At 42.1% G+C, this 23,361-nt stretch overlaps 1 protein-coding gene across 7 annotated transcripts in view; it reads right to left on the bottom strand.

Annotated features, from left to right (window-relative positions):
* Window positions 1-23,361, bottom strand: part of Cmah (cytidine monophospho-N-acetylneuraminic acid hydroxylase) — a 149,886-nt gene that overhangs the window by 40,354 nt on the left and 86,171 nt on the right. For 2 of the 7 annotated variants that reach the window (NM_001284519.1, NM_001111110.2), the window contains 8 exons: window positions 19,926-20,035; window positions 19,512-19,712; window positions 14,245-14,336; window positions 7,998-8,107; window positions 6,258-6,448; window positions 1,689-1,836; window positions 1,248-1,329; window positions 179-316 (listed from right to left, as the gene is read on the bottom strand). In NM_001284519.1, coding sequence (NP_001271448.1) covers window positions 179-316; window positions 1,248-1,329; window positions 1,689-1,836; window positions 6,258-6,448; window positions 7,998-8,107; window positions 14,245-14,336; window positions 19,512-19,712; window positions 19,926-19,936 — 973 coding nt within the window. In that variant the 5' untranslated portion in view covers window positions 19,937-20,035. Of the gene's footprint in view, window positions 1-178; window positions 317-1,247; window positions 1,330-1,688; window positions 1,837-6,257; window positions 6,449-7,997; window positions 8,108-14,244; window positions 14,337-19,511; window positions 19,713-19,925; window positions 20,036-21,785; window positions 21,815-23,361 lie in introns of those variants that run through there. The other 5 variants (XM_011244266.3, XM_011244265.3, NM_007717.5 and 2 more) reach the window with 4 other exon arrangements.

The raw sequence follows: 23,361 nt of genomic DNA, 5'->3' as shown, positions 1-23,361 counted from the left end.
CTCCTACATATTCCCAGAGACGCTCGTTCACCTCAGCAGTCCCGTGCATTCTACCCTCGGATTCTGAAACCTCAGTTTGTTGTGTCTGTAGTTCACAAGGTTGGCTCCTTACTTATTCTCAAAGCATCCATCCAAGCACATGCCTAATGCTCAGAATCACTGGGATATAAATTATTACCAGTAAATTTTCCACCACTGAAAGTCATTGGAAAGCCTGATGCACCTCCTGCGAAATCACTCATCATTAGAGCAACTTTCTCAGGAAGCCTTCCCCCATTGGGTCTGGTGCAGTCCACTGTGTTGAGTATTTTATGACCTGTGGGGAAATAACATGTAACCTCAAATGCTCTGGTTTGAATGACCAAGCCAACAAGTTTGTCCAGTGCAGTCTATGTAATCTAATCCAGTTGATTACAGAAGAATTGGTGTGTGCCCTCAACACACACACACACACACACACACACCAACAATCAAAGAAACAATCCAACAAAGAGGACACTGTCAGAATCTAAAGTCTTAGAATATTCTGATTTCTAAGTAAAGTAGGTCATCCTTCTGGCTGGCTGGGTTCTGAGTACCTCATGATGACCATCAGTCTAATTTCACTGTAGATCACACTACTTTCCTAAACTGTCTCCAGATGCTGACACTAAGGGGTCAGCTCAACCCATCCTTATCTCTGGCAAAAATCTATGTACAATTGTGTTCCAAATGATTACCGGATAACTAAGGCCTTGCTTCACCCATGATGAAATTTTCTAGTGATAATTTTTTGTTTTCCATTTTCTTTGTTTTGTTTTGCTCTTATCTGCTTTGCTCTTTAAGACGGGGTCTTATAGAGCCCAGGCTGGCCTGAACTGTTTGTCAGAGCATGATTCTGAACTCCTGGTCATCCTGCATCTGCCTCCTGACTGCTGGGATCCCAGGTGTCTATCACTATATCCAGCAAACATGATGAAAGGGACTTATGATGTTTATTCAACAATAAATTAATGATAGTCTTGAAACAATGTAAATATCAGTTCCCTTGTGCTAAAAGCAATGTACCTGCCACCATAGACTCCTAATTATTGGCAAGTTTTTCACCTGCAAAAATCTAAAAGGTTCCTTTTCCAAAGACAAGAGCACCATGTACTGTGCTCTCTGAAGTGGGGACAGATGATGAGCATAGGATGAGGTTTCGGACATCCTCTTTCCCACCTATGGCGCACTTCCCCTTCCACTGTCTTCCGGAGATAGGATGGTACCTTTGTACTCCACGATAATGCATGTGTCCATCTCAGGATGAACGCCGTCCATCAAGATCATGAACCGCAGACTTTTGTCTACCTGCAATCCAGCAATTGAACAATTATGTAGGTCAGCTTGGCCTTAAAATTTGAGAAGATTGTCATTTTGAGAAAAATTAGCAAATCAGATCAAAAGTTAAAGGAAATGAAAAACTTTATCTGGAACTAGGTTGATTAGCCTATAATAAACTTATTAACTTATAATAAACTAGGTTTATTTTAAGGTTATACATTTGCTAAGTGGAAATGAAAGCTTTGAGCAAAGACAGTTATGTCCAAAACTGAAGTTTCGATACAGGTTGTATTCACTGTATCTTGTGTACCAACAACATGGGCCACATTCTGTATATTTGAATGTCACCTCAGAAAGTATAGTAAGAAAACAAACAGATCTCTGACCTGTTGCCATATTCCAAATGGAACCACGTTGATGTTAGTTAACCCGACGCCACTCTGATCCAGGTTCCAAAACACAGGCCTTTCTGTGTCGCCAACATAAATGGGAATGTCTGGTCGTCTCTGGGAAAGCTGCTTCAGGGTAGGGTAGCTAGATCAGAAGGGTGGAAATGGTGAAAGATAATAAACTGGGATTCACTAGCAAGAGAAATGGCTTTCTGACTGAAAGGGAAAGAGGTGGAAGCCAGCCTTCCTGCTCCTGCTTACACACATGACTGCATCCCAGAGAATCTTACATCATGGCTAGGTCGTACTAACAAACCAGAGAGTGGACATCAGCCAAGTGTGTTAGGCTCATGTTTCACACCAGTGTTGATTTGAGTGGTGAGGCTAGATGGGGTGGGGAATAGCAGAAGTCACAGAGAGAGCCATGCAGATGTTGCTGTAGAATGAACATCTTCATGATCTTCCTAAGTAGCTGCTCTCAATAAAACAGAGGACACAGCACAGATATCGTTTCTCTGTGTGGCCCTAGTTGACCTGGAACCCACTCTGTAAACCAGGTTGGCCTTGAACTCAGAGATCCACCTGCCTCTGCCTCTGCCTCTGCCTCTTGAGTGCTGAGATTTAAGGCATGTGCCACCACCACCTGGCTCTGCCTGCTTTTTTATAGAACTGTGAGTCACCCCCATGTTTTCTAAAGGCTGATAGTTACACTGACATAACTTATCCTGAGGAGGACTCAAGTTACCAGAGGGGTCATACAATAAAATTTAATGAAGATGAAAAACATTCAGCATTCTAGTAATCTCAACTGTTTGTAAAGAAGCACCCAGGTCTTTTCGGCTGCTTATATACATTAAGGCCATTGCCATTTCTACTGAGCATTAATTACCTAAAATGGTTTTGCTGTATCACTGTAAGGGTATGGTAGAAAGATGAGCAAGTGGTTAGGTACCCATTCTATCACAAAAGTATACTGCCGCGAGTTCCCTCATTTGTTTATACTTTTCCTGTTGTAGGTTTAATTGTTGTTATTTTTGTGTTGTTTTTGTTTTGTTTTGTTTTGTTTGTTTTTTTTTTAGATAGGGTCTCCTTATGTAGCCAAGCTGACCTGGAGTTCTTAAAATTCCTCCTAACTCAGCCTTTTGGCTATTAGGATTACAGACATAAGGCACCATGCCCTGTGGTTTGGGTCTTACAATATACTCTGAAGATTTCTGTTTTCATAGATGAGAAAGCATATTCATAAATGCACAAATAATAGAAACAATAAATAATAAATAAATAAAAAGTGTTCTGACTTTTTTTTTTTTGACAAAATCCAGCACTGCTCCCATTAGAAGGTAGTTTCTAATTTTAACAGAGTTGCTTACTAGTTTTAGAATCAGACTAGAGTCTGGCTGTGGTCCTGCATATCTGTAATCTCCTACAGACAAACACGTAAAAGAATCAGACTATCATACGAAATGAAATATGTTGCTGTAAGCACAAACAAAAGCTGCATGCTAGCATGCATTAGCTGTGCTAATTTAACATCCGTGCTATGAAAAGCTACATAAATAAGCAGAACTTGTGAGGCAGGGAGAGGAAATAGGGAGGAAGCAGGTGTCATCCTCTAAGCAAAAGATGTAAAAATTCCAGGATTCTTTGACCTGCCTTTAATCTCTGAGTTCAGAAAACACAACTTGTATCATAAAGAGAATTAGGAAAAAAAATGATCCCCCCAAAGGTATTTACTGGGTTTTTTTTGTTATTGTTTTTTGTCTGTTTGTTTGCTTGATCGCTTATTTGAGACAGGGTTCCTCTGTGTAACAGTTCTGGATGTCCTGGAACTCACTCCATAGACCAGGCTGGCCTTGAACTTACAGAGATTCATCTGCCTGCCTCTGCTTCCCGAGTGCTGGGATTAAAGGCACATTGCAGCCAGCTAGTCTTGGGCATTCGAGTACTTGGTCCATGGTTGGCAGCAGTTTGGGGAGGCTTAGGAAGTATGTCGGGGCATCCTCTCTGTTCATGCTCCTAGTTCAATATGTGCACCATCCGCTGTGACTTCAAGAGCCTTGACAGTCATCCCCCCTCCACTCCACTCCATGATGAACTCTAATGCTCTGGAACCATAAGCCCAAATAAAATCTTTCTCTTGTAAGTTGCCTTGGTCACAGTGTTTTATCACAACCAGAGAGTAACTAATTGTATCATCTAACTGATCATTCTTATTATCTGCTAATATAATATAACAATACTATACTGATGTTATGAAATAACATTCCTTTGAACCCTAGTCACTCTGCCACACTGTTTAACCTTTACTTTAGGTTAAACTTCCCCGAGTTATAAAAGTGAGGTGTTTGCCACTGAAAAGCACTGGTCCTCGACTGGCCTTTCAATGGGGACACATGGTCTCCCTGGGAAGGGTAAATAGAATAGATTTTACAGGTGGATTGGGTGAGGTAGGGATGGAAGAAGAGAATACAGGAAAAGGCGACTAGAATGGGGGATGGTGGTGGGAGGTAGTATAGAAACCTAGTGCAGTAGAAACTTTCTGGAACCTATAAGGGTGACCCTAGCAAGGATATAGAGCCCGGACCTGTCATCCCCTGTAAATAGGAAAGGCTTCCATTTATGGGACCGGGATACAAACCTAGCCACAAAAGCTTAGACTTACAACCTGTCCTTCCTGTAAGATGTGCTGTGGCAATGGTGGCTCAGAGCTTGTGGGAGTCGTCAACCAAATGACTGGTCTAACTTGAGTCCCATATTGGTTAGAAACCTGAAACAGGATGGTCCAGAGACTCAGGGTGGAACCAAAAACAACTGGGAAAAGGTAAGATAAAGAGACGGGGCAGAGAGAGGGGGGCAGAGAGAGAGAGATTGATTCTGCTATACTCATTGATTGGTGCCTACCCAAATCATCATTAGAGAGGCTTCCTCTAGTAGCTGATGGGAGCAGATGCAGAGACCCAAAGCCAAACATTAGGCAAGGCTAGAGGAACCCTGCAGAAGAGGGAGGAAGGATTGTAGGAGCTAGTGGGGTCGAGGCCACAGGGAGAGTATGGCTTACAATATCAACTAAGCAGGGTTCATAGGGGCTCACAGAGACTGAAACAGCAGTCATGAAGTTAGGTTCTCTGCATATATATATATATATATATATATATATATATATATATATGTATACACACACACACACACACACACACACATATATATATATATATATATATTATATATATATATATATATATATTATATATATATATATATATATATATAATATATATATATATATATAATGGTCACGTAGCATTGTGTTCTTGTAGGATTCCTAACAGTGGGACTGGAGTTGTCTCTGCCTCGTTTGGCTGTCCTTGGGAGCCCTTTCTCCTACCGGTTGCCTTGTCCAGATTTGATATGAGGACTTGTGCCTAATCTTATTTCATCCTGTTATGCCTTGTTCAGTTGATGTCCCTAGGAAGCCTGCTCTTTTCTGCAGGGTCAGAGGAAGTGGCAGGTGGTGGGGACTAGGAGGAGTGGAAGGAAGGGAGGCTGTAGTCAGGATGTGTTGTATGAGAGAAGAATACATTTATGAAAGGGGAGAAGGTAAAGCAGGACATGGTTGTGAGGGGTGGTAATGCTAGCACATGGGAGACTAAGGCAGGAAGACCCAGATAAGCCTGGTTGCATAGCAGGCACCATCTCAATAAACAATAAAATGCGGGGTTTGGCAAACAGTGCATGAACTAGGCTTGGCACACTCCCTGCTTCTGTATACAGCCTTATAAGATGAATGTAATAATGGATGATCCATGGGAATTATATCCATCACTAAAGTTTTATTGGGATATTAGTTCCTACTTTCACTTGTGACTACCTGTGGCACTCCTGTGTTCAAAGGACAGTGGTAATTGGGGTTCAACGTGTGTGTAAAACCCATAATATTCCGTTGGTCCTTTATTTTAAAAGTACCTGTCTGTCATTTTTGAAACAGTGTTGTTATGTAGCACACACTGGCATCGAATTCTTGATCCTCCTGCCTCAGCTTTTCAAATGCTGCTATCACTGGCCTTTTACGTGTGTGTGTGTGTGTGTGTGTTGGTTTGTGCTATAAATTTTGAACAAAAACAAGGCCACTCTGATAGGCTTTATGCCTGTGCCTGTTCATGAACAGAGAGCAGAAGTCTCTGAGAAGTTACAAGCACCCTGCTTTCCATAATGGCTCCCTCCTCACTCTTGTGGATATACACTGTGGGAGCACTTTTAAAATTAGAATTGTGGTCCATATACAAAATTTTACTTTTATTTCTCTTCTTTTTCATAGTCCTATGGTACAAGTCAGAGTGCAGAAGCACCCAAAAATGTTTTATAAACAGAGCGTAGTGGCACATGTCTATAATCCCAGTATTTGGAAGTGGCAGTATAACCAGCAGGCAGGAATTCTCATCCTCAACTACATAGTGAGTTCAAGGCCAGCCTGAACATCATAAGATCCTGTCTAAGAAACAAAGCAACAACCCAAAGATCCCACTGTTGCCATTGTTATCTTAGGAGTTGGGTATGTGACTTCTTTACCTCAGGTGGTCTGAGTGCATGTGGCTGATATAAATGAGGTCTGCTTTGCACAGCCTCTCCAACCAGTCAGATGGAGGCTCATGTAGCAACCACCATCCTCGGGCAAAAGCAGGGCCAATTAACCAAGGGTCAAATACCATTCGCTTGTCTCCCAACTTGAGGTCCATGCAGGCATGAGTGAGATATGTTATCTGTTAGAAGAGAGTGAAATTCCTGTTATGGCTTGGTAACCAGCAATGGAGAGCAAGGCTAGGGCTGTTTCTCTGACAAGGTCAAGCCAGCTCTGGCTCAACTACAACTACAGACACACACTGACAGAACACGACACCCTCCACAGACTGTCAGACTTGGACTCTAGTGCCTGCTGCTTCATGTCAAATCAACAATGCACTAGATTTTACTTTCTTCAAACCAGCTCCAACGTGTTTACCAGTGAGCGATGTTAGTGCAAGCACTGGGGGACTTAGCATGCTAGTGTGGCTTTGAGGAATATTGACTACACGATTCCTAATCAGTTTGGTGGGTTGGCACAGCTGGGCAGACTGGACTGAAGTCAGGCTAGCTGGGCTCTACATTACCCATTTACTCATTCTATAGGTTGCCAAGAGCTTCTGAGAATGGGCATCAACAATGATTTTCAGACAGGCGCAGGTAGGGGAATTCCAGACCTATTCCTCACCCCCCACCCTCCTGCCTGTCACATCCACAGATAAAGAATACACAGAGGAGCAGAGATACAGCAACAGGAATCTAGTGTGAAGAGCCAGGAACAGCCAGGAAACAAATGAGTTATTAGTATTCCTGTTCTGAGTGGAGTTTCAAAAGAAAAAAAATAAACCCCTGCCCAAATGCACAGAACTTTCTAAACATACAGAAAAAAAATATTTAATTTTGCTTTTTTGTCTTCCCCAAACTTCTGAGGTGTTCTTCTCAGAAAGTGCTCTGAAGATAGAAACTGTATAAAAGATTCGGGAAGATCTCAGGATGAGGGGCAAAAATATCCAACTTGTTATCTGCTACAGTGGGAATGCAGCTCACAACCCCCTCCACACCCCCTCCAAGGTTCGTGTGCTTGAAACTTGGTGCCAGTGTGGGCATGTTGAGAGTGCTTGGGTCTTTGAGAGGTGGAACCTAATAGAAGGTAATTGATTCATTACTGGCAGAGCCTTTGGAAGAAATCAAAATAGTTCTTCCAGGGTCACAGAATCTCAGGATCCGCCCGTTCCCTCAAGAGTGAGTTTTCATGAGAGGACTGGCACCTCCCTCCAGTCATTATTCTGCATGTATGGCAGGATACTTTCATGCACACTCCTGCTACTGTGAGTCCATCTACCCTGAAGCACTCACCAGAGCTGGGCATATACAAACACCATGCTCTTGAAGTTCTCCAACTATGAGTGAAATCTTCATAAGGTTCTCAGCTTCAAGTATTTTATCATCAAAGCACTGACTGACATACCATCTTATCCACAAATATTCAGGCAATAAAAATACTTTCTGAACTTCTTTATGTATCTATCTCTATTTTATATATACATATGTGTATATATATGTATATACATGCTGTATTTTGTTATATATAATCTTTAGGTTATATATGTGTATATACATGCATATATATATATGTATATATATACACACACACATATATATAGTTGTAAAGATATGCAAATATATGTATGAGTGACATCTTAGTTTCATTTTGTTATTAAGAGTATTATAACGTTGATGTTTCCTTACCTGTACTTCCCCAAAAGCTAATTCTTCAGGAGACCTGGGATCAGAGTCCCAGGGGTTAGGAGGGTTCAGTTCTACCAGGGAAAGCCCATTGTTTTCATCCATTTCAATAACTAGAACCAAAGGGAAATAATTCTGAGCATGTGAGAAAACAACATTTTTGAAAATATGGTACCAAAATACAAACACATAGTCAAAACACAGAAGGTCAAAACTATACACAGCAGAAGAGAATACTCACTGAGCGCACAGCAGCTACCAAGGCAACAGCCACTGCTGCTCATTTGTTCATGATACACTTAAGCATCTCAAGAGATCTCTGGCATGTTTAACACATGCACTGTGATGAAACCAGTGAGAGAGAGAAAGTCAGGGTGCAGAGAGGCTGTGCGGGAAGGAACTCCTAGCCTGACAACTAAAGCCAAAAGAAGTATAACTAGGAAGCAGTTTCAAGCCATTCAAGCTAGATGGGAATCAGGAGATGTCTGGCAGACACAAATGAAATAGGATGCAGGTGGTCAGCACGGTGTGTGACGTCATGCTGAGGTAGGCTGGCATAGGAAAGCTTAGAATTGACAAATATCTGCTACATGTTCAACCCAACCATGAGTCAAAATAAACCTCTCCTCGCCTGAGTTGCTCCTTGTCAGGAATTTGGTCACAACAATAAGAAAAGTAATTAAACAATTCCCAACAACAGTTGTCTCAAAGTCTGTTGAGATGGGCCTCTGCCCAATGCCACCCCCTTCCACAAATTTCACAAACAAACAAAAAACAAACAAACAAAAACCCCTACCTCCATTTCAAAATGAGCAGTACTCACACTACTTTGTGATAACTTCTATAAAAGGAATTGTTGGAAACAAATTTTTTTAAAAATCCAATTTAGAATTTGTCTCAGTGATGCTAAAAAAGAGACTTGTTTACCATTATTTCTTTTGGGTGTATGTATACATGTTTCTCTGAGCACGTGTGTGTGTATGTGTGTGTGTGTAGGTGCAGATGAACATACATAAGCACATGGGGCGTGTGCCTGTGGAGGCCAGAGGTTAACCTTAGCTGTTCTCCCATCTCATTAAGATGAGGTCTTTTATTTGACCTAAAACTCACCAAGAAGGCTAGCCAGACTGACCAGTGAGCTCCAAGGATCCTCTGGTCTCTTCCTCCACTTTGCTAGAATCACAGGGATGCACTACCATGCCCAGCTTCTATTACATGAGCTCTGAACATTTGGCAAGCATTTTGCTGGCTGAGCCAATTCTATTCCGCTTTGCATTGCAAACATTCAAAACATTCTCTACTCACTAGAAAAATGCACATTTAGCTGTCATCAAGCACTGCTCATCTCCAGCTCCACCCTTGTGCCCATCGACCATCCAAAGAGCATAGTCAACACGCCAGGTCAAACAGTGCTCCTCAGCCACAGTGGTCCAACATCTTCCCAACCCTCTCTAGCCCTCATTTTCCCCTGAAGCTCTGATCATCACTAGATATATTACGTATTTTTTTTTCTCTAAGACACCTATAGTCTTTCCAGACTGTGAGCCTTGTGAGACCTGAGACAGATCTTGCAATCTCAGAAAACAGCATATGTTCCACATCAGGGTTTGCTTCGTGGCTCAGCCAGGCTAGTGGCACATGCCTGCAGTCCTAGCACTCGGGAGCTTGAAGCCTGGGGATCAGGAGTTGAAGTCATCCTCTCGTGGGAGCCAGAGGGTTGAGAACACCAGGAAAACATGGCCCTCAGAATCAACTAAGCAGGTACTGAAAAATAGGAGCTTTACTGTGGTAATTATGCATCCTTACAGGAATGAATCAACTTCAGCGTGTTAATTACTGCACAGGCAAGCCAATGAGGAGAGGCTGATAGGAAAGCCAGGGGAGACCCTGAGAAAACTTGTACTCTGACAACCACTAAAGAAGTTTCCTTCTTCCTATTTTTCCTCTCTTAAGAGAAGCTAGAAAAAGTGGAGGTTGTAAGTCTCAGCAATTGCTTGGAAGGCATTTCCACAAAGGCCTTTGTACTCCTTACACAAGCATAATCCACACACTTAGTAAAGTTGAATGTGATGTTTGCCAACTCTGTTTCTATAAATAAAGTACAGAGAAACTGTCATCCCTATTCTGACCTCAGGAAAAGCGATCAAATGACAGTCCCCTGAAGCCTTCCCCTGCCCCATTTTGAACCAAGACCTTGCTGTGTAGTCCTGGCTAGACAGATGTTATCCAAGCAGGTTTGGAATCCATGGCACTCCTGCCTCAGTCTCCCAAGTGCTACCATTATAAGCATGCACTACCAACCTAACCCTCCCTAAAATCCCTATGTAAAAAGAATAGGAAAGACATGGAGTGAAAGCATGTCAGAAAGTCACAGTTCCCAGCATGATTGGCATTAGGACAGGAAGGTGGATTGTAATGGTGCGATGGCTGTAGGTGCAATTGGTTTCCTGAGTTTCCTGGTTGATTGATGATCCAAAAGAAAGCCACCAAATCATGACAACAAATGATAAAATAGCTTTTAAAAAAAAAAGACTTGGGAATTGAACAGCTATAGAAGCAATTCCCACAGAAAACTGAAACAGATAGAAAAAAAACTGAAAAAAAATTCTAATATCAGAAACAAGTTATCAAACACAGTGTGCTAAATGTTAATTATCAACACATTAGCATCACATTTGACCAGCAGATGTAAACAGAAACAATGAGGAGGTGTAATTAGTACCCAAAAGGAGATGGTCGTAAGAGCCTAATCACGTCCTATGCAGTGCGGAGATTATAATAACGTCCACATATTGTTTCTGGGGGGAAAAGCCCACACATTCCAGGGAGCAGATGTCAATGTCATTCACACTGAGGATGAATGGATGAATGAATGAATGATGGTCTCAGAAGTGAAAGGGTTCTTGTGTCCTTCCTAGTTCCCAGTTTATCATATTTTATCCATGCAAACATTTTTCTCATTTTATTTAATTCTCTTTTCACTCTCATTCATAAGTTGTATTTGATACCATTTTGTAGATGATTTTTTATACCTACATTCATAAAAATATTGGTCACTGGTTTTCTTTTCTTGAAGTGTGTTTGTATGGTTTTGGTATCAAGACCTAGTTGGTCTGAAACAGAATCACACATGACCAAGTGAGCTTCATATTAGCCTGGTTCAGCATTTGAAAAACACAATGATGTTTCAGTATTCAAAAGAGCAATGGACTAACATCACATTCATGGAAGAAATGTGAGAAATATATGAGCATCTCAATGGGTACGTGAAGGACAGTTGACAGAAGACAGTCTCCTTTTATGAATTAGAAGATGCTGTTAGGAAACAAAGAATGGCAAAGCAGGCCTTCAAGGCTGGCTGAGAACACCCAGCTGCCACCACTATGAGAGCAGAGACAGAGCGAGGAGGCTTTCTCTCGCCACTTCTACCTGGAGGTCTTAGATAAAGCAACTACTACGCAAGAAAATGAAATATAAGACACACAAATTAGCAAGAAGTTAAGCTATCTATATTCATAGAGAACATGGTCCTAAGTATAAAAAAATGTAAAATATTTAACCAAACTATAGAATTAATAATTCTATCCTTTTATAGGTTAATAAAATAATTCGACAATTTTATAATTCAGGAAGGTTGTTGATACATGATCAATATGAAAGTTAACATTTCTACATGTTAGCAATGTGCAATCTTAAAGTTAAATTTATAAGATGATCAAAAAGAATAAAATCTGTCCGGAGCCATCTAGGAGAGGGTAAAGGCTGCAGGTAATTTTCCTGAGATGGTTCACCATGAACTCTGGTGAATGAGCTCAGAGGCAAGACCCAAGGAATCTTGTCTATTGATTCTTGCCATTGATATGCCTTTCTTGTCATCATTAAATTGACATAACAATCCTTGGGATTAGCCCTCCCTATTGGGCAGATTTTCTGCAAGTCAGTGAAGATGTTCTCTTTTATAGCAATGCTATGAAGAGAAATAGATGATTTCTTAATTCCTAATAACAATTCTCCAGAATTTCTAAACTTATGCAAACGATATGAAAACCCTCTGCAATATGAAAACTGCAATTAGGACTCTGCTAGTCTTCAGGTGTCATGACATTTATAACTTAGGGATATATCCCTTTAAATTGTAAAACCATTAACAAAAGGCCATAAACTGGGAATGAACATTTTATTGTAAGTGCAAGGATAGAAGATAAAATATTGGTTGGGTTTATCTATACAAAACTTCAATGTGAACTCAGACCTAAGAATTATAGTTTTAAACTCTCAATGAACCTGTGGAGCTGGCAACATATAGTGAATGTTTAGTTATATAACTAGTCTTAATAGAAACACATGTAAACATCTTTGTTATAACTTCTTGTTCAATATGTGATTTGAATTTATGTTTGAACTTGTCTGAACTCTTGAAAAAAAAGGATGCTTGGAATACCATGTGATCTATTCTCTTGGAAAAGTACAAAAAACTAGGAAGGATGAATTAAGTAAGCAGAAGGAAAAGAGTATAGAAGTGTTACGGAGGTGAGGGGCTGGGCAGATAAGGAGAGACAAAGAAGAAGAGAGCAGATTTAAGGATGTAGAAGGAGAACAGAGGAAAAGCAAAATAGAAGCAGAAGAGACAGCAGAAAATAGCAGAATGTAACAGGGCTAAAGAGGGAAGAGAAAAGACCAAGGAGAGAAGGAGCTATAGAGAGAGCAGAAAGCAGCAGGCAGGCTTTTCTTATAATGAGACAGGAAAATTCATTTAGCAATGAAGGGTTAGAAGCTTTTTCTCTCTCTATGCAATAAAGGTTGAAGCTTTTGTTCATCCAGAATGAGTGAGTTCTTGCTGCACTGGCGCTTTTGCTTTTACCCCATCCACAATTCTATATAGATGTGTGTGTGTATCATATACATACCATATATTTTATCATATAGAGTTATATGTGATATATATCATATATAAGTATAGTTGTGTATATGCAAGTATGTAAATTGATTGCCCCCCAAAAAGTATGTGATAATGTATGTGTATGTATTAATGTGTGTATGAATGTATTGTGTTTATGCATATTTTCTTGTGTAAAAATTTTTCCTTTTGTAAGTGCAACTCTCTTCTCCTGGTTCAATAAAAGTTAATTGCTTCAAGCCTCCTTCTTGCCTGGCCAGCCTGAAGCCATCGGCTTTTGGCCTCAGAGTAACTTAGAGTCAAGACAGGTAAATGTTGTTTAATAATCAGCAACAGGTGTCAATCTTCTTGAAGCCATTGGTTTCTAGCCCCAGAATAACTAAGAATCAAGGGGAATAAATATTATTAATACTAAGCAACTTTTACACTCACAAGACCAAGTCTTGCCCCCCTCCCCCACCCCCCACCAATGCTCCACCCAATCGGCTGCCTCAGAGAGGACCCGGTGCTCAGGCAAAGCTCCCAGCAAAATTACTTATGAATTAATTTAACAAAAGTAGTACAAATCTTTCACAAAGCTAGGTAAGAAAGAACAGGATGATACAAAAACAAACACCTAGATACCTGGATCAGAGTGAAGAGCTCATATAAACACACTTAGCTAGAGGCATTTCAGGTTTTGATGAAGATACCAAAAGCAGACATTAGGGAAAAGAAAACCTCTCCAGCAAACAGTGCTGGTAGAACTGGATAACTACACATACAAGAATAAAACCAGATTCCTAACTCTTTAATGAAAATTAACCCAAAAGGATCAAATACCTTAATGCAGGATCTGAAACAGTGAAAACACTTAGGGGAAGGAGTAGGGAAACAGTTCAAAATACAGATAGACACAGCTAAGAAGTGTCTGCACAGGCCTGCAGTCTGTCAGGAAACAGCACCAACAACTGGTAAGTACTCATGGCATTAACAAGCATTTGCACAGCAAATGAAGCAATTTGGCGAGGACAGCCCAGAGACTAGGTGAATATATTTGTTCACGGTACATCTGGCAGAGCTGTAGTATCTAGACTATGCAAAGAACTAAAAAGACTGAACAATGAGAAATCAACCTACCCAATCTATAAATGAACTAGTGAGAGGAACAGGTAATTCTTCAAAGATGAAATGCAAATGATCAATAAGCGTGAGAAGGAAGACCTTGTCTCAAACAATCAATCAATTGCATGGGTCTAACAGCTTAAAATCTGAACTGATCTGAAACTCGGAGTGGAAGACATTAGGATAAAGCTTCCAAAGTCCCCTCCCTGCCCCTCTCCGCTGTGACAGAAAGCATGGATGAGTGTTTACCGAGCTCGTCTTGACAGAAGCTCCCTGGAGGGTTGATATATTTCATGGTGCTCACGTCTAACTTCCAGTTGTGCTTTGTGCATTTAACGGACCTGGGGGGAAATGAGAGTCAGTTGTACTACACAGTGAAAAAAATTAGTGCTGATGAAGTGTGATGGCATCCCATGACTCAGAAGTCAAAGCAATCGATGGAACTCAAAATACATGAAAGAAAACCTATGAAGAAGTGATACAGGGGGCAGCCAAAGAGATGCTAGCTAATCACCAAGCAAAGTCTTTTCCTGTGAAGATCAAGCCTGTATCACACAATGATGTGTGTTAGAGAATAGACTTCAGGGTAACTCCTCCTGGTCTGGGAGCGAGGGTGGAGTCAGCTTGAAAAGGGGCTATTCACACACCAGCTTCAGGGGAAGAGGAGAAGGGTAGCTAGTGGTAAAACAATGCTTCTACACACGTGATAAGCAAGCTGCTGGTCTTGAAGACAGCTCTTATCCACAAAGACACAAGAGTGATGTTCTCACAACAGCTAAGTAGGGTTCAGAGAGAATGTTGTCATGTTTATGTATGACTTATCTCTCCTCAGCCTTCACTTCTACTGTTCAACGTTTCTGATCCCCCAAAGTTTAAGGGTTAAGAGTATGATTACCAGGTCACATGCAATATACTCAGATAAATATGAATTTCAGACTAAGTGGGTATGGAGAATATTTTCTTTCTCTTTCTTTCTTTCTTTCTTTCTTCTTTCTTTCTTTCTTTCTTTCTTCCTTCCTTCCTTCCTTCCTTCCTTCCTTCCTTCCTTTCTTTCTTCCTTCCTTCCTTCCTTCTTTTCTTCCTTTCTTTCTTTCTTTCTTTCTTTCTTTCTTTCTTTCTTTCTTTCTTTCTTTCTTTCTTTTCTTCCTTCCTTCCTTCCTTCCTTCCTTCCTTCCTTCCTTCCTTCTGACTTTTTTCAAGACAAGATTTCTCTGTGTAGCACTGGCTGTCCAGGAACTCTCTTCGTAGACCAGGTTGGCTTTGAACTCACAGAACTCTGCCCCCTGAATACTGGGATCAAAGGCATGTGCCATCATACCCCGCTAAGAGTGAGTATATTTTCAAATGCACATCTCCCACGTTATATACAACATGCACTAAAATTCTCTTTTTATCAGTAAGTATTTAGGTGTATGTTCTACATTTCTGTTTATTAACGTAACTCCATTTCAGAATAAGACTCAGACTATGTCCAACAGGAGACTTTAAAGGAGGTACTGTATAATTTTTGATATTTGCTTGAACTAACTTCCTTCTTTCCTTCCTTCCTTCCTTCCTTCCTTCCTTCCTTCCTTCCTTCCTTCCTTCCTATTTTCATTCCTTCTTGCTCTCTTCAGCTTTTTCGAAGAAGGATCTCATGTAGCTCAGGCTAGCCCTGACCTTATATGTAGCTGAGGCTGACCATGGCCTCCTCGTCTCCCTGCTGTTTCTCAGCTCTTCATTTCTAGGTATGCACCACCATTCACGACTCACTGCTCCAGGCCCTGTTCTGTTTTTCAGTCAGAATTTTATTTTGTAGCCCAAACTGGTCCCAGACAAAGAGAAGCCCTGCCTCGGTTTCCTAAGCCCTGGGCTTATGGGCGTGAGCTACTACGTCAGGCTCCCTTTCACTTCCCCAGAAAATGAAGCTTACCAGATCTGGGGAGGGGGGGTTAGTTGAAAATAGGGTACACCTTAGGTTGCTCATTCAGAAGTAGGGTACAAACCATTTCTGTTCTTATCTTTATAAATTTGTTTGTTGTTGGTTTTGTTTCAAGAGGGAAGGAATTTTTTTAAACCAAGAAATGGCTCTTACCAGAAGCATCATTTAAAATTTAAAAAACGGAAGGAAGGAATGAAGGAAGGAAGGAAGGAAGGAAGGAAGGAAGGAAGGAAGGAAGGATGGAAGGAAGGAAGGAAGGAAGGAAGGAAGAAAACTTAGAAAACATATCATGCTGCCATATCCCGGCTTTGTTGTATCCAGAATTTTTAAACGTCCTTTCTAGGGCGGCAAGAAAACATAGTCCACGGTTTGATTCATGAAGAATTACTTTGTAGTGCCTCCTTTCTCAGGAACTAGTGGGAAACAACCTCTAAAAATCAGGATGAGGCATTCCAGATGGAACTATAGAATATTCTAGAACCCAAGAAAGAACCAAGTATGGTTGTGTGCCAGCTTGATCGGAGGGCACTGGAAAGGGACAGGAGTAGGACAGGAGAAGAGAGAGGGGCAGGAGACAGGAGGGTATGGGAAAAGAATAGGAGATAAGAGAGAGGTGGAAGGGGTGGGCACAAGAAGGACCTCAGCTCCTCACACAGAAGCTATGAGAGCATTAGACTTAAGGACATGAGATGGACAGTTTCTAAGATCCTGGTTATGTGTCAGGAAGGACACTGGATGGCAGGAAGGAATGGACTATGCTTAACTGTACCCTGAGAAAGATGCTCTTCGATTGGCAAGGGTACAGAGGCTCCAGAAAAGAACGGCAGGTAGAGAGGCAAATGGGAGCCTCCACAGGCATGCAGGTTAACTACTGTGTGGTGCGCTCCACAGAGAATAAAGCCGAGAGTACCCAGCTTCCCTGTGAGGGCAGCAAAGAGAAGAGGTTTGTAGGCTGGGGGATGGCTCAGTGGCTTGTCATGCAGGCATGAGAATCAGTGTCTGAACCCCGGAATTCCTGTAAAACGCTCGCTCGAAGTGGCAGCATGTACCTAGAATCGGCACTGGGGATGTTGAGACAGAAGGATCCGGAGGGTTCCTACCTATCTATCCTAATTAGTGAGGTCCAGCTTCAGTGAGAGACTCTGAAAGCATAAGGCGGAGGGTGGAGTGGTATTCAGAAAGTTATCTTCTGTCAACATCCAGCCTCCACCTCTCACCCCACCCCCAATCCCCGACACCAGAGCTAAGCTGCTGGCAAACAAAAACTAAGATTAACCACACTAAGGCTTTGCGGAAGACAAGAATGGTTAATCTGTGGTGTGGAACTTACCATATTTAGGTGAGCAAACAACATAAAAATCATCACTTCTTCAAATAATCTGTGTACAGACCACAGGCAGTTGATGGCCCCACATAAATAATAACAGCAGTGAACATCAGTTGGATGCTTATCATATACTATGGTGATATTCTTTCAAACGCTTTTTGTAGGTTTTGAGTGAGTGGGTCTTCTTTGTGTGTGTGAGAATGTGTATATGCATGTGTGTGAGTGAAAAGTCACTACTGGGAGTTTTTCTCAATTTCTTTTCCATTTACTTTTTTCTCTTTTTGAAATTTATTTTCAATAATCCTTATTATTATATTTTTTTAAAAAAGCAGCTTGCAAATAAATAGAAAACACCATACACCAAAATTATCTAGACCCAAAGTTTGTTCAACTTAATAAACGTATATATAGTTAGAACTGACATTCAGAATGGAACATGAAACATCCCTTTAAATTTGACACTTTCAGTACTGAATATACTATATGCAGTTATCCACTACCCAAGCCAAAACATCCATGACACAACTAGAACTAGAAGAGCAAGTAGCACAATCTCCTTTATCCCAACATGTCTGTCATCGGCAGTTACTCCTTCTTCATTTCTTTCATTTGCTCTGAGAGACAGTATCTCTCTCTGAACCTGAAGCTCACTGATATTAAGCTAGACTGGCTGGCCAGGCAGCCCAGGGATCCTGCTGTGTCTGCCTCTCCAGAGGTTAGCATTGTAGGCGCACACCACAGTGCCTGGCCTTTTACATTAATGCTCTGGATCTGAACATGGCTCCCATGCTTCAACAGCAAATGTTTTACTCTCTCGGAATCCTGGCAATCTATTCACTTTCCAAGTGAGCAGACTGAGGCTGAGAAAGATGACGAGCTTGTTCCAGATTACTCCAGAGCTGAGAGTAGGAAGGCAGGCAGGCAGGCAGGCAAGGAGGAGAGAGCCCACTTCGCTTTAACATCTCCCTCAGTGGTTAGCTACATATGGCAAGACAGGAAATTCAATATCTCCCAAAGATAATCAGCAGGAGAACAAAACCTCTATCTCCCCCGAGTCCTGCAAGGATGTGTCAGAGATGAAGGAGGTGAGGCCCCCTGCCCTATTCCCTAGGAAGACGCCAACAACCCAAATTGAGTATTATCTGCAGTTTTGGCTATAGGTGTAACAGAGAGTCACAGTGGAAAGTCGACTAGGATGAGGAACTGTATCTGTAATCAAACAAGTCTATGGGTAGTTGTGAGAATATTCTAGACTTTGGGATTGTCCTCTGCATAATGATAGTGGGGTATTCTTGGAGAACTCCTCAGCTCTCTCTGTTACTGAGCTATCCACACAAGGCCACAGGTAAGATTGATCACACAAAGTAATGACAAGGCCCAACACCTAAGGATTCAACTCAAGTAGACCAGGGCAGGCTTTTAAAGGGTAGGGTCCAGCATTTATGAGGTAAATAGTGCTGACACAGCAGATGCCCAAGAATTCTCTTGAGATGTGCCAGATAGTTCTCCAAAGCCAAACAACTCTGTCCTAACATTGCTGCTGTCCAGAGGACAGACGTTCTCTATGGGGATGAAGGCTGGCAAAGGCATAGGCTCTTAGAAAAAACCAATCAGAACCCCACCATTGTGTAGGGGAGACAGCTGGGACTCTGTCTCTTTTCTAAGTGTAGCTAGGCTGACAGAAAAACAAAAAAAATCTACCAGCTTTTTAGCAACGTTTGGAAAGCATTCTCTGTCTGTTTGTCTCTCACTGGTGTGTGTGTGTGTGTGTGTGTGTGTGTGTGTGTGTGTGTGTGTGTGTGTGTATGTGTGAGTGTGTGGATGTGAGAGTGTGTGGATGTGGATGTGAGAATGTGTGTGTGAGTGTGAATGTATGTGAGTGTCTGTGTGTGTATGTGTGAGAGAGTGTGTGTGTGTGTTTGTGAGTGTGTGTGTGCTAATGTGCTTGCATGTCCTGGAAGAAGGACTTCTAGAAGAATTGAATCTTTGATGAATGCAATACCTCATATGTGTGCTCCTACCCCTGCAACCCAAACACCCCAATAGCTAGGACCATCAAGCTAACTTAGAGTTCTTAGAAAGAGAGAAGAGAAAGCAAATCTAAGCAAAACATAATTTTGAAGTCAGGAAACTGTTCCAATGAAACAAGAGGAAAACTTAGAAGCAATTTGCTGACTGGGTCATTTAAAATGTCCCGGGTGAGAAGCCTTCCTGTCAACTCTAACTGCAAACAGGGTCACTGGCAAGAGAGCAAAGGAGCCACGGTACCTTCCATCTAAATCCTCGATGTCTTTCATGAACAGGCCTCCCTGGTGCTTGCAGAGGTTCTTGCATGCCTTTAGATGGTCCTTCTCCTTGTATAAAATGTACTCTTTCCCAGTAGTCTTATTTCGAAAAAAATTGATCCCTTCCTTGAGGTTGGCAACTTCAGCAGGAGACAGGGTCAGCAGGGTCTCAGCTGTCTGTTTCCTGCTAGGAAGAGACAGGCATTACCAGAGGAGCATGCACCCGGTTGGGTTTGAAAGAATACACATTCTGAAAAGACAGCTGAAAATGTCTGAAGCATCTCCCACAACCCGGGCTCAGAGGCCCCCAATAGTGACTACCCTTTCTCCCCACCTTTTAAAATCCATGCAAATGTGCGCTCTGCTTTCATACAGAGCCGAGCCCTTTCTCACTTGCCTGTCCATCATCTGCCAGCTCCAGGGTATTTCAAAGCAGCTGCTGGTGTTCTTTCTACTTCTGCGAATCACACCAGGAAGGCGAGGATGGCGAGGATGACTTTAGACTGCCTGAAGAGTGAATGTTTACCCAAATTCACTATTTCCGTTGGTAGTTTCCTCCCCTGCGCCCCCTCCCCGACCTCTTTTAAAAGCCCGGGTCTTCAGTTCAGCTTTCTCTGGCTTCCCTTTTACACGTGGACATCCCTCAGCCCCAGAGGGAGTTCAAGTCCTGCAGGATCACCATCAACCTGCAGGGTCAGCTAGAACTCGCCCCTGGTTGGCCAAGCCTTCTGGATCCATCCCTTACTACTTGGTCTGACCTCCACCACTCAGAGTACCAAAACCAGCACCTGGTACGCCACCTGCTGGCCTACATGGGTTCACTTTCAGAGCCCTGCCATCTTTAGTTAGTTTTTTTTTTTTTTCCCTCCAACCACTTAGCTGGCTGCCTTCCCAAGCTGTGCTCATCAGTTAGCTCATCAGTTAGCTCATCAGTTAGCAACAGAACTCTCTCCAAGTTTGAGTGATTTACAGAAAACCTCAGCTTCGATGAGGTAGCATCTGAATACCATCCAGCTTCTACCCAGTGTCTCAGCAGGCTCTCTCTGAATTCCAACAACAAAGTTGCACTCAGAGACTTTTCAAAATGAACCTTTCTATGTTTTGCATATCTGGGATGCAAAAACCTAGGTGTGTGGGGGGCTTCTTTGTATCTTTTATTCCAGACTTAACGTGGCCCCAACTTATCTCTTCTTCTCATGTTGCCTTTAAAAATGAGCTCAAGTATACTGGAATGATTTCACTTTCAGTGTGTAAATGTCTTAAACCAGAAGATAAAAAGAATCGAATCGGGGGTGGGGTCCAGGGTAGGGGTGGGGTGGCAGGGTGAAGAAGCCACTTTCCGTTCTAAACAGAGGAGAGCAGAGCTCTAGGGTAAGTCCCATAGTAGAGTCCCACTGTCACATCTGTCCTAAACTCCTCCCAACTCTGTTCTCAGCAGACGTGGCATTTTTTCAGAGACTTGGTTTAAGTAAATACGATGGAAAGGAATCCAGCCTCAACCTTGTGAATCCTTTTACTGATTTCTTGTAGTGTAAAGAGTTAAAAGCACCGAGTTAAAAGCAAGCACAGGCACCAGGTCTATACAGTGGTTAAAGGTGCACAGGAAAAACACCTTCAGACGCACAGATCTTGCGGTGAATGAATCACAAACCCCCACATTCTGTATTGGAGTGCAGCTGTGTCACCCAGTGAGGAAAGCAAGTGCCATCAACTGCAGTCCCATTCGAGCACCAGGAAGTAAAATAAAATATGGGCATTGCAGTGCACAAGCTTGTTTCCGGGATAGGGTCCCACGGGGCCCATTCTGGTCTCAAAATCATTACGTAAGTGGTGACAGCCTTGAACTTCTGACTCTCGTGCTTCTCTATCCTAAGTGTACCAACACCTACAGATACATCCCCTAAACTTCTCAGACTCACGGGCATCCCTCCCCAGCTTCTCACTGTCTTGGAATCTTACTATTTCTCTTGTGCTCTCTCTTGGTCCCCTCTCTTTTGCTCCTATCTCTTGCCTGCACTCTCTTTGTCTTCTTCTCTTGCTCTCTGTCATCCCTTCCTCTCATGGACTGGTCCAATCCACAGGCCATGTTCAGTATACCACTTTCTTTCTCTGCCCTGGACTCTTCCAGGTGCCTCTGGCTGTACTTTCCCTCATATCAACACTAAAAACAAAACAAAAAAGACAAAAAACCCACCCAACAAACCAACAAACCAACTAACCAATGAAACAAACAAAAACCCCTTCCCCTCAATCGTACCTTGAGATGGTCATGTTCTCAGTTTATTTGTCTAGTACTGAAACCACCAGCTGATATGTAAATGGGTTTCTATCCAAGGGGGCCTGGCATCTCCTAATCAAGCCATGCTATTGGTTTGATTGTGTCTGCTGATTTCTGCCACCCACTATAGTAGACGCCACGTTCTAGAGTATGCCTGTTTATCTGCTTCTTCCCTGTGATTCTGGGCATCTCAGTATCTGTGGCTCCTGGAGCCTGCTGTGCTATCCTGGGCACCCATCACAAGGAAAGGCTCTGCTCCTCCCTCTGCCTGCTCTCTCTTTGTCTGATGGGGAAATACTAACCCAGCACTGCCTGCTTCCTCTCTGTTGGCTCCCTGGAGCTTAATAAAAGCACACCAGTGAGCTGGGAAGCTCCTCCTGCCTCCCGGGTTCCCATCACATGGTAAGACAATTCATCTTTACTATTTGGGACATTTTTCTCTGACAGGTCTCTCAATTCATTTAGGGATGGCCCACATTGTAATTCTTGTCACCAGGACGCTTTCCTTCTTCCTCCCCTCTTTTTCTCCATCCCCACAGTTCTCAGCTCCCTCCTGGAGCTTTCTTACCTGCACCTAGGAGCTGCCTGCCCTGCCTTGGTCTCTCCTATTGGTTCACTGGAGCCTTGTAACCTTCCACAGCTCCCTTATGAGTCTCTACAAGATTAGAATCCTCCCTTGGGTGGAGTTCTCAGTCTTTGACCCTTTCCCTCCTTCTCTAATCTCTTTTCCTCCTCTAACTCAGAGATTTCATCAAAGCTTCGCTGTCTTTCTGCAAATGGCTTGGCTTCACTGCAGCTCGATGGCCAAAACATGACACACTCTATTTTCAAATTCTTGCAGACTGTAACAACTCCTGCCACTGTACAATCAAATGACTTCCCAAACCCTTCACCCAAATCCTTCATATCTGAGCTTCTTCTGCTCCACACTCTCAAAAGTCTTTTATTGATAAGCTTTTTCTTCTTCTCACTCTTGAAAACTCTTTTATTTCTAGGGTTTCTTTGCTCTCAGCTCTCAGAAAAACCTCTCAAGATTATTGATTATGTAAACTCTTTATCTAAGGATTTTCAAGTTCATTGGGTATGGTTAAAAATATATAAAACCTGTAACAAAAGCTAGCTTAAAACTTGTAGCAAAAGGCTAATGGTTAAAAAAAAGTCTATACATAGTTAATCTTAATTTGTTTCGGCATAGTATATATAGATCTGCTACAGCATACACACACACACACACACACACACACACACACACACACACACGAGATTAGACATTCCTGTTAGAATATCAGTTGTTCACCCTGGTGATTATATGGCTGATTAGGAGCTGTGGCCACTGTACAGCCATGGAAGAGTATCATACAGTGGGCTGCTATCCTAGGAAAATATAAAAATTTAAAGTAGATTTCTATAGAATATATACTATTTCTGCACTACTAAAAAGAAAAAAAATCATAAACCATTTGCACCAACATCAGCAATGAAAAGGACAACATTAGACCTCACAGCCATTAAGGAGACAATAAAAGTATGCTATGAAATATCCTGCTTGCCGCGG

The sequence above is a fragment of the Mus musculus genome, chromosome 13 (genome assembly GCF_000001635.26).
Source record: "Mus musculus strain C57BL/6J chromosome 13, GRCm38.p6 C57BL/6J".
In the NCBI taxonomy this organism is placed as follows: domain Eukaryota; kingdom Metazoa; phylum Chordata; class Mammalia; order Rodentia; family Muridae; genus Mus; species Mus musculus.
Note: the sequence above shows the minus strand (reverse complement) of the source record. Positions and strands in the feature narration are given on the sequence as shown.